Here is an 11964-nt window from a genome sequence, read left to right on the forward strand (position 1 = left end):
TAAAGAACCACAGTTCATCCTGTGGGGACCATGGATAAAGAACTGCAGTTCATCCTGTGGGGACCATGAATAAAGAACCACAGTTCATCCTGTGGGGACCATGGATAAAGAACTGCAGTCCATCCTGTGGGGACCATGAATAAAGAACTACAGTTCATCACAATCCATCCAACAGTTGTTAAGATATTTCACTTCAAACCCACAAATGTCAACCTCACGGTGGCGCTAGAGTCAGAGGATCACTAACTTCTGTCGGGTTCATCCTCTGGGGAACATGAATGTGTTGTAATCAAATGTTTGCATTGTCATACAACTTGTATTCTACCTGAAGCCTTTTAAATAAATACATAAAGAAACAAACTGTGCTAAGCTAAAGTCCAGTAGCCTGTTTGACTCAGATACAGTTTAGTGTAGTCATACAGAGGAAGTGATGTCACTGCTGGAGGTGATGTCGTAATAAAAGCCCAGCGTTACTCAAAGAGATGATGTTTCTTCACAGTGATGTTCATTCCGATGACACACAGAGGAAGTTCAGTGTCACAACACTCCACATGAGACGTTAAAAAACACAAAAACACCGTTAAAAACACGGGGAATTTGTTTTAAAGTCTTGTTGAATTTTTAACTCGATGAGTTTTGTGTCTGTTGGAAACATTGGAGGGAAAGTTCTTTATGTTTGTGTTTGCACAAAAAAAGTAAATGAACAAGAATTAAAATGACACTTTAAACTGTTCTAAACCCGTTTTATTTCCATGCTTTTACTTTGAAATTGCATAACGCACTGTTATAAACCCGTTTCATTTACAGGCTTTTACTTTGAAATTGTATAACGCTTGTGGATTTCCCCACTCTCTCTGGCGTCCCTGTGACCTCGTTGCTTTACCGCATCGCCGAACTTTGACCTTTGTTACATTTCCAGGAAAACTGTTGCAGTGAATATCCTGATACAACAACGTTTATCAGTAAATAAACAAACAAATGGGTTCATGAATTGCCAAAGAATTGGCGTAAAGTTGCTGTGAGGAACGTTTTAACTGGTTATGAAACTGACGCCAGACTGAAGGTCATAGGTTCGAATCCCACCTGTGGCATCTATGTTAAACCAGCTGAGGACTTCTTCATAAGAGCTTCCTTCCTTCAAGGAACACGTCAATTTCAAAATAAAAGTAGGCGAAATATACTCATTAGTTGTTGCTTATTTGCAAAGTCTTAAATAGCTCTTTCCTTTTTCTGTTGTAATCGTGCGCCAACATTTCTCCAGCTTGTGCTGAATTAGTTCATAACTAAAGGAGTTTATTTATTAAAAGTGAGTCTCAGAACGACGTCAAACAGCTGAAAACAACCAGAGCAGCTTCATCTCACGATCCAAACATTCATGGAAACTTTCCCAAATGAGGCTGTGAGAGCAGCTCCTTCCTCCACAGACTGGAAACATCTACGTCATCACTCCGTCCTTTCACCAGCAGTTTACAGGACGGCCTCTTGATTCTTCTTCTTCTTCTTCTTCTTCTTCTTCTTCTTCTTCTTCTTCTTCTTCTTCTTCTTCTTCTCACTGCAGCACTTTCACGCCGGCTGAATTTGGCTTCGGCTCATTTAAATAAACACTAAAGAAGAAGGTTTTTTAGTTATTCAACCTTTATTTAGACAGGAAGTCACATTGAGTCACAGTTTCATTCTCATGACAGACCTTCAAGAAACAAAAGGACACAAAGTTACAGACAGACGGACATTTACAGAGAAACACATGAAAGTAATACGTTTAAAAATCAGTGTGAGCAATTCACTACATCACCATGAAACTTCACCCTTTGATTACTGACATCAAGTCTGTTCATTTTAGTGTTACACGTGTTCTGAAATGTTATGTTTAAACATGCAAATGAGGCATTAAATGAGGCATTATTGTATTAAATAAAGAACTAAGATGGTGAAGACCAAAACCAGTTGAGTTGAGTTTGACCTGAACCAGACCCCCCCCCCCCCCCCCATCAATAACGAAATAAGACCTTCAGCGCTTCATGAACCCACAGAGGTAAATAAAGACCTCCGATCTGGACTGATGTGGTCTTAATCAGCTGTTTACTCCACAGTGACGCAGCAGAAATGAGGCTTCTGTGTTTTCCACAGTGAGAACTAACAGCCGTCAGGAGGACTCGCGTGTGTTTATTCCAGATTTATAAATGTAATCATGTGATCCCACATCTCTACAGCGGTCCTGCATCAGCCTGGCGGAGGAGACGAGGTTATTCAGGTTATTCAGGTTATTTATGGGATGTCTGAGCGACAGCGGTCAGTGTTTCCTCACCGAGCTGTTACACACCGAATGATTCACTCACAGCACCAGAGGACCGGAGGTCAGAGGCACGTTTATCTGGACTCACTCGGTGAATCAGCTGCAAACACGATGACGAGTTCATCAGAAACGTTTACGACGTGAAACACAGAGCGAGACGAGTCAGTTTGGACGTCCAGCTGAAAACATCTGGATCCTTCTGGAGACGTCAAAAGACCTCGAACAGGAGAAGTTCATCTGTTACATTTACTTCCACTTCAAACGTTCAGTGAAACACTGTGTTTCCTTGATGTAGTGAAGCGTATTAATAAGTATTACTGCAGTAAAAGTACTAATACAACATGGTGACTGTACTCTGTTACACTACAAGTTCTCTAGATGTGAAGGAAGGGCTCAATGCTTCCTTTCTTATCTCCTTTAGCCTAGGAAAGGAGATAATGCCGTCCCATGATTCCTTGCGTCGTCAACATTTAAAGTGACGCGCCTTCATCAGCCGTCCTGTTTCATTCATACATTATGAATGAATTAAAAACCTGGAATCCTGACTGGTATTGTCCCTGCATCAGTTCTCTATTTGTTATAAATAAAGTGTATTTATGTCTTGTCTTTGTCGTCTGCAGACTCTCACCTGTTGGTGGAACTAGTCTTCAAACGTCTCACGTTCACTCAGTTTCACATTTCAACACTTTTACTGACGTAGAAATATTGAGTTCTGCTGCACAGCCGTATATTTAAGTCACTCTGTGGATTTAATGTCATTTATTTCTCTCTGTGCCGCTGTGAGCTCCTTCATCTTCTGCTGATGAACTGATGAACTTCCTGTAGTTTTCCACTGGATCTCCGTCTCCGTCGCTGCAGGCTGAAGACTCTGACTTCATTCTGCTGCTCGTGTCTCAACGTCTCTCTGACTCTCCGCCAACATTCCTGCCGATCCTCCGAAGCTCGGAGAGGAAGAGGAGGAAGAGGAAGAGGAGGAGGAGGAAGAGGGTTAACGGGACGGCAGCTCGTTTCAGACAATTAATTAATGTGACATTAAAAGTAGGTCACAATGGTGGCAGAGCATGTGATTATAATACAATTACATCAATGAAACAACAACAGATCCTTCTATTCAAAACCTATTAAATATGAATAATTACTAATCTGTAAATATCAGTTCAGCAATGTCAATGTAATAATTTAATTATAGCTTCATGGGACTAATATCATAACAACAACAACTACTAATAGTTAAAATGATAATAATAATAATAATAATATTAAGATTGAACCGGTATTAAATGTGTAGATTTGAGCTGCTTCCTGCTGAGCAAACAGAAGCTGAGCTGACAGAAGGAAACGGAAGTTTTCGTCTTTGTTTCGTCAGAGCAGAAAATCCTTTTTCATCAGCTGCATTCCTCAGAGTGATGAAGACATTGAGGAAGACTTCCTCTGTCAGCCCTTTTGTTTCCATTGACTTTCACCACTTTCCTCTCTCGTAGGTGTGACGTTCCTGCCGGCTGGAGAAGGAGAGACGACAGGTGATGAGAAATATTACACAAACTAGTTCAGGATCCACTTCAGCTCTCTTTGACTTAAACACCCGACGTCGTGTTTGTCCCGACGGTGACGATGGAAATAAAGAAAGACTTTTTTTACGTCAATCAATCTAAGTCTATTGATCAAAGTGTTCAGTTGTTTTGGATCTACTGATCCCAAAACATGAAAGTGTGGTCGAGACCTGTCAATCACTGTGTAGCCCCGCCCCTAAAGCATCCCCTGCTTTATGGTCTGTGTGACTCTAAATGGACCATCATTTACTAAATGAACATCATGCTGTATTGAAGAAGACTTGAAACTAGAGATTGAGACCATAAACTCATGTTTACAATGTTTACTGAGGTAATAAATCAAGAGAGAAGTAGAGTCATTTTCTCATAGACTTCTATACAACCAGAGGAGTCGCCCCCTGGTGGACACTAGAGAGAATGCAGCTTTAACACGTGAAGCTTTGGCTTCACTTTTCAGACCTGAAGTTCATCACTTTCACATTGGATTGCAGTGAGAAGTGTGATGCCATGAAGCAGCAGCAATGTTTCATGTGAGTGACATCATGCTGCACCTTCCTTTGTTGGGTTGTCTCGTCGTCGAGGTCTCACGGTTGTTGCAGCGTTTGTGTCCCGGCCGGTATGCGCGGCATGTTCAGCGCTCACGTTGTTCCTGTGTGAACGCAGCACAGAGGTGAGCGGCTCTCTGTTCCCTTTGAGAACGCGTGGGAGGTGAGTTTATATTAGTAACAATTTAAAGATTGCCTTCACAATCGTCGGATGTGTGACTGTGCACCTGAACGTGGCTCCACCCGGCCGGGCCCCTGGGTGTTCCCCCGCCACGCAAATACTTCAAATACTCCACATACTTCTCTAATGCTGGATTTATAGCTCTGAGGCTAAATGAGCCTCGGGGGAACGTAAGCCATTCACAGATATATTACTCATCAAACACAAAGAAATGTCAGGATTTTCTCACAGCTGAACTACACAAGAGTGGCAACAAGACGAACTGACGAACTGTTATATTATAAGTTATGTTACAATGAGAGTTGGTCACAGGTGAAGTGGAAAAGTTATTTTAAACCTGAAACCTTAAATAGCTCTCAGTCACACGCTGCCGCTCTGCAGGAATGTCTGTCACGCTGCTGCAACAGCTAAACGCTGGAATGTGATCTGGAAAGTTCAATTAGCATTTTGACATTTTGGCAAAACTGCGTCACTGAAACGTCGATCACCTGAACAGAATATCTGAATATTGAGCGAAATAGTTTAAATCAGAAACGTGATCGTTTCCTGAGCTGCTGCTGAAGTCTGCTCGTGTTTAGCAAACAAACAAACTTCTTAGTTTTGGTTTGTGAAAGATCACGAACAAAGATAAAAGACACCAATGAGGAAACAAATCGACTCATTCACCATCCGTGGACGGATCACTGGAAGGGCCTACTGGGCCCCTGGGTTGGGGCCCCTGGGCCTGAATCCCTGTTTGAAGTTACTGCCAACACTTCTAGTTGGGGAGTCACAGAGAGATGCAAAACTAGCACGAGGACACACAAAACGACCACAAAGAGACACAAAACGACCACAAAGTTACACAAACGGTCTACAGAGAGATGCATAATGACAACAAAGAGATGAAAAACTAGCAAAAAGGACGCACAAAACGACCACAAAGACACACAAAACGACCACAAAGAGACATAAAACGTTTAAAGAGATGCGAAACGACCAAAAGAGACGCAAAACAATGACAGAGAGATGCTAAAATGACCACGATGAGACACAAAACTTCTACAAAGAGATGAGAAACTGAAGTGAAGTGTGATTTTGGACGTTTACTTAAGGAGCCGTCATGTTACCATCATGATTTATTACAGATGGATTATGGGGGATTTTCACATCACCGGTGGATTAAGCTTGTTGGGCAATCCTGACTTTTTCAGCTTCCAGTCTGATGCAGCCGGGGAATCTCCCGGCAAATTCGTTTCCTCCTTCCTTCCTCCATTTCCTCCGCTTTGTCCTCCCCCACTCTCACTCCCTCCTCTTCTTCTTCTTCTTCTTCTTCTTCTTCTCTCAGGTTTCAGCTGCGGTCCCCCAGCGCCCCTCCCTCCCTCCCTCCCTCCCTCCCTCCCTCCTGCCAGAGATGAGTCACTGTGTTGGTATGTGGAGAAAGAAAAGGAGGCGGAGGAGGTGTGGAGAGAGTAGAACCTTATTTCTGTCCTCTCCACCCTCGATCACTTTCAACCTGTTCACTTCTCTCTCCTCTATCACAGGATCAATATTTAGTCTAAATGTTTGGACGCGAGCCGTGTTTTCTGTTTCATGTGTTACAGAGTCAACAAAGAAACTGCAGAGATCCAGAGCAGAACAATAAGAGGCTTGTTGCAGCAGCAAATGTGACCGTTTCCCTAAATCACACGAATACCTGAGACGAGTGCAAAGTCCTCATGTTGTGGGAATTAATGTAAACGTCATAGTTTGACCTAAAATAAGTTGCTAAACTCAGTGAAATACGTACGGAAACTACAACGCAACGGGAAAACTGGTCACTAACGTAACACGTCCTGTTTCTTTGCACCCGTCCACCGTACGTCTCTTTCATATTTTACTTTACGTCAAAGCGTAACTTTCACAAAGACGACGTACAAACGTCACGCAGAAAGAGCAAGAACGGCGTTCTTATTGCGCGCTGAGTGAATTACAGATGTTTGTGTCATCGGTACGTTAGCTTGGTTTGAGTTACTTAATACAGAATGATTCTTTTCGGAGTGAAAGTAAAAGACTTCTGTTGGAATCTGTTTACGTGAAGAAGACAGAACGTCATATTTTCATACTGATGTGTTTTTATATCAGAAGAGTTAACTTCCTCCTTTAGTTATTGTTTTCATTAGATAGATTTTTAAATGCCTGAGGAGACAAAATCATTCAATATGTTATAAATAAAAAGGATAAATGTTGCCGTGAAATCAATAAAACTCCAAAAGTCAACATGGACTAAAGAATAGTTTTATGCATCGCTGCTTTAAGAGACTACAGGAAGAAAACTGCAGTTTTTATTGATTGATTTTATAGCTTTACGGCTCATAATGACACCAGACACACTGATGAAGAGCTGTAACTTTACGGTGCATTTATAACAGTATCTTACTGTATTTCATAATGACTTTAACTTACAGTTAAATATTCATGCTTTGCATGTAAATTTACAGTTAATGGAGTTTGTCTTACAAAGTCAGCTGAATAATTATTGAGGTCAAGTAATAAACTTCAGTAATATTGTTTTGTATATGAATTCTTGTGTTTTCTACTTTTTTGTGCAGGAATTAAATTCAAAAGTAGCATTTTTTTTATTGTCCTTTGTAAATAAACGGTAATATGCTGGTATATAAAGTCATTCTACCATCACATACTGTAATCCAATATACAGTAAGATGCTGTTAAATTACAATAGTTGTACTGTAAAATAACAGTAACATACGGGCTTCTCTGCTGAGCGCTGCTCTGAACGACACTTGCAGCGTCTCAACTTTATGGTTTTGAAGGACGTCACAATGCTTCAAACAAACACTAAAACCTGTGACTCCTCCACATCTGTTACACCTCCAGGTTTAAGAGATGAAGGAAACACAACCTGTGTGTGTGTGTGTGTGTGTGTGTGTGTGTGTGTGTGTGTGTGTGTGTGTGTTTACCAGTGAGATAACATGGATGAAGTGTTTAGAGTGACGGCGTACTGTGTTAAGAGAAACCGTCATGCTAGCACGCTGAGCAGAGAGTTTCCACTGAGGTTTACAGTGTGTGTGTGTGTGTGTGTGTGTGTGTGTGTGTGTGCGGGCGGCGACGACAACCACAACTTCCGATTGTTATCAGGTGGTTGAGGTCACCTCTAGCATTAATAAAAGACTTCCTCCAATACAAACACTGTGTATTACACATGTGTGTGTGTGTGTGTGTGTGTGTGTGTGTGTGTGTGTGTGTTATCTCCCTGTGGTTGAACCTGATAGTCAGTGTAACAGCATGAAGAACCAGCTGCTTGTTGTGATGCTTAAAGGACCAAACCAGCTGTTGTGCAGCTTCTCTGGCGTTTGCTTGACATTAATGTTCGTTTAACTTAAATTGCTTCTTTTTCCTCTAAACATGTTCAGGTATTCTTGGGTTTCCATTCATTTCCTTATAGATAATCTGTCTTATTGTGATTCATACCAGTGATGAAGTCTGTGTTTACACGTCATAGCTGTAAAATAATGCACTCAATAAAACATGATTTAAACCCAAAAACCAGGATAAGTGAAAAGCAAAGGGCCGATGTCAGAAGGTCCGTTTGATGCAGACGATTCTGAGCAGCATCAACTTCACCGTCTCAATCACGTGCATTTCATCTATCATCAATACAAAGAGAGAGCAGCTCTGTCATTGGATTTGAACACATTCTCAGCAGCTGAACCTCTCTGGAGCCGTAAACCCGTCAGCGTGATACCAGACTGTGAGTCAGAGCGGTATCGGTGAGGTCGGCGGTTCACCAGATAACAGCTCTCATGTTAACATCAGAGTTCACTCTGCTCGTCTGACCTCGGCTGGACGTCTACCCACAATGCTTTGGGTGTCGTCCAACGCAAACGCACAGCGGGGAAACTACGTCGGTGAGACATCCGGGGAGGAGACACAAAGACAAAGACAGACTCAAAGGAGATGAGAACTGTCTCTTTAAACTGACCGTAGTTGCAGAAACACACGTATTTTATTTTATTGTGTTTAGAAAAATGTATATTCAGGTTGGTCACTGCAGCGATTATAACTTTAATCTATGATTTATATGATGAAAGCAGTTCGATGAGATGGTGGAGAGAACCTGCACACAAACATCAGTCAGAGAATAAAAGATGTTTAAAGAGAACAAGAAGGAGACTACAACTAGAACAAGATGGAGAACGGGTTTAAGAAGGAGAACAAGAAAGAGAATAAACAGGACAACAAGAAGGAGATCAGGAGGAGATCAGGAGGAGATCAGGAGGAGATCAGGAGGAGATCAGGAGGAGATCAGGAGGAGATCAGGAGGAGATCAGGAGGAGATCAGAGGTGATTTTCCGCTGTAGTTGTGGTTGAAACCAGTGAGATGATGAAGCTCAGACGTGTTCAGACTGATCTGATCTGCATTCTGTCACATCTGAACTCTGGAGATCAGGACTCTTCATCATGTTTCCAGAACCTCTTGGAGACCAAACACATAATATACATTCTGTGTTTATTGAGATCTCTTCTTTCATAAAGTGGTTTGTTAGCTTTCTGTTGAAGGATGTTTTTTTACAGAACATTTAATGCAGAAGGAGGAATTTAAAGAAAGACGTTTGATCAGAACAGGAAGTAGCTTCAGATTCTGGTTTAGTTCCTGAATAAGTTTTACATCAAATAAACATCTTTAGTTTGTTGTTCTCTGAAGAACGTGCATCTAAAGATGTGAGTCAGTATTCAAGTTGTCCCACAGAAAGAACAATATTTATGATAATCATAAATATTCCTGCATGAACTCTGGACAGACCAGTTGAACCATGCAGGTCATATGTTGGTGTGTGTGTGTGTTCAGATATTGATACGTTGATATCTTTCTGTAAAACATCGTTTAAAAGATAATTTACAAACTATAGAACATCAGTAAATCATTGATATATTTAATCAGCTTCAATATTACAGTGAATAAAAACACATGAAGCTTCAACATTAAACATCGATATAATTTATTCATTTATATCTTATATTTCATCCCTTTACTTTAACTTCTACTATTGCATGTCATATATTCTAATTGTTCTCTTTTTACTCATAAAAACAAAGTATTCATTGCTTCTCTGTGACAATAACAGAACGTTAGACACAAACACGAACACGCTGCTAAAATACATCTGAAGAGCAAAGCTCCATGCTGAGACTCCTGCAGGACGAGAGAGTCTCAGTTCAGACCATTTCCACAGCTGTCTCCTCGCCTGTCTCCTCGCCTGTCTCCTCGCCTGTCTCCTCGCCTGTCTCCTCGCCTGTCTCCTCGCCTGTCTCCTTACCTGTCTCCTCGCCTGTCTCCTCGCCTGTCTCCTTACCTGTCCAGTTTAATGTATACTGACAACAGGATGCATCCATGGTAACCTCCATCACACCGCCACGCCCTCTCTGTGAGGTAATGCAGAAGAGTGGAGTCGTCATTAGAACAACAGTCTGCAGGACGCCTGAACTACTCATCAGTGATGCAACCGGCGAGCTCCTGACTCAGCAACTTCACGTTTCACAAGATGAAAAGTGGAAAAAAGGAAAGTGAGTGCAGAAGTTGATGCTGAGTATTATATATATATATATATATTATATATTGTATATGTGAGTATTAGCATCGTTGCAGTATAAACTCAGCGTTCATGAACTTTCTCTCGTTTGTTCTCTGCATCCATGATGTGACTCTCTGTCGGCTTCAGTGTTTCTAGTGTTGCAGTCATAAACATCTTCACATGAAGCTGATCAGTTACAGGTCACCTCTAGAATGAAAGATGCAAGTGCATGATGGGTAAAGACTGTGATGCTTTCTGCAGAGATTGATGAGCCAAATCTATAAAAAGCACCCAGCCTGAGAGCATAAAGTTCATTAAAGTTCATTAAAGTGTTGCATAGTTGTGTCAAACAAGACGTGTTTGACATCTTTAGGTTTTAAATATATAATATATATATAATAATATATTGCAACTGATGCAGATATCTTGATTATGATCCAATGAATTCTGCAGAAACATCAAACACAACATTTAGAAGAATGAGGCAGCAAACAGGAACTTCTTTTAGACATTTTTATTCTTTAAATTATGAATCAATAAATAGCAAATAGAATAAATAACTAAATAAGACATTTAGACAACAGACAGTGTCAGTTTCAGCTCGTTGAAGTGACAGTTTTTAAAACATGTAAAACATCCAGTTAGAGTGCAGTCAGTGTGTAAATCACACTGTACGAGTTCAAGTTTTCTTTAGTTCAAGTTTCAGTGTTTGTGTTCATAGTTCTTTCTTTCTTTCTTTCTTTCTTTCTTTCTTTCTTTCTTTCTTTCTTTCTTTCTTTCTTTCTTGTGTCCGGTTCCAGACTGTGTCCTCCCCGCTGGCAGGGAGGAGAAGAAGCCGGCGCATGGAGCTCTCTGCCCGGCCGTGCCTCGCGGTGCGCACCGCTGATCTCCAGCGGCTGCACGGGATCAACTCCAGCTCGTTTCACCGTCGATCCCAGAGGCACTGGACTCCTAGACGAGCAGATCAGTCCCGGGTGTCTCAGCTGTCGCTACCCGGTGTGTGGTGGACCAGCAGAGCCGCCGTGTATAGCTCTCCATGGCGCCCTGCTGGAACCGGCTGCTCCCGGTCTCCTCTCCGGGCTTTGTTCAACCGAAGGAGCCACCGTGCAGTGCTCAGATCTTCGGTGTGGCCGACAGGAGCTCGGATCCGGCGCCGAGGTCCGCGAGCTGCTGCTGCGGCTCCTCCGCGGACTGGTGGTGGAAGGGGAAGCACTGGTAGTCGCTGACGGAGACCGGGCCGTCTGCGCTGCCCGGCAGCGTGTCGGCGCAGGGCTCCTCGGTGTAGATCTGCCACAGCACCACCAGACACAGGATGAGCAGCCAGCGCTTGGCCGGGCTCTTCTCCGGGGGCGGAAGGTGCATGCGGACTTTAGCCGGGTACATCACCCGGGTGCAGCGCTTCCTCGGTCGGATCGGCGCGTAAGAGAGCAGCGCGGTGGCCTGAGTCGGCACCCGCTCGAAGGTGAAGACCTCGGGCTCCGTGTTGCGGGGCGCCACCCTGGAGAAGCCGAAGCTCTCCTGCTGCACCGTCATAGTCACGCTGTTTGATCGCGAGTACATTTCTTTTTCTCTCGGTTTCAGTGTTTCTGTCTCGGGTTCCAGAAAGTCAGATAAGTGTCCGACTGAGCGCAGCGCTCACTTTATATCTTCATGTCCAGGTTGTGTGCTTTGTTAGAGACGCCCATACGAACGGCAGGCCACTCCCTGACCGACACCTTGTTGCTCAAGAAGGGAAAAGAACCGGAATATTTGCATGTTTGCGGTCTGAAGGCCGCGGATCCGGATCCCGGAGCAGCCGGGCTGCGGTGGATCTGAATCATCAGGGTTTGGTGCAATAATTACA

At 42.8% G+C, this 11964-nt stretch overlaps 1 protein-coding gene across 1 annotated transcript; it reads right to left on the minus strand.

Annotated features, from left to right (window-relative positions):
* Window positions 1-10629: 10629 nt before the first annotated feature.
* On the minus strand, window positions 10630-11761 carry ier3 (immediate early response 3). The gene has a single exon (XM_079161099.1). It carries the CDS (start codon window positions 11679-11681, stop codon window positions 11235-11237), a length of 447 nt encoding a protein of 148 aa, XP_079017225.1. The 5' UTR covers window positions 11682-11761; the 3' UTR covers window positions 10630-11234.
* Between the last annotated feature and the right edge of the window lie 203 nt (window positions 11762-11964).

This window comes from Pholis gunnellus (assembly GCF_910591455.1).
Source record: "Pholis gunnellus genome assembly, chromosome: 6".
NCBI classification, from domain to species: domain Eukaryota; kingdom Metazoa; phylum Chordata; class Actinopteri; order Perciformes; family Pholidae; genus Pholis; species Pholis gunnellus.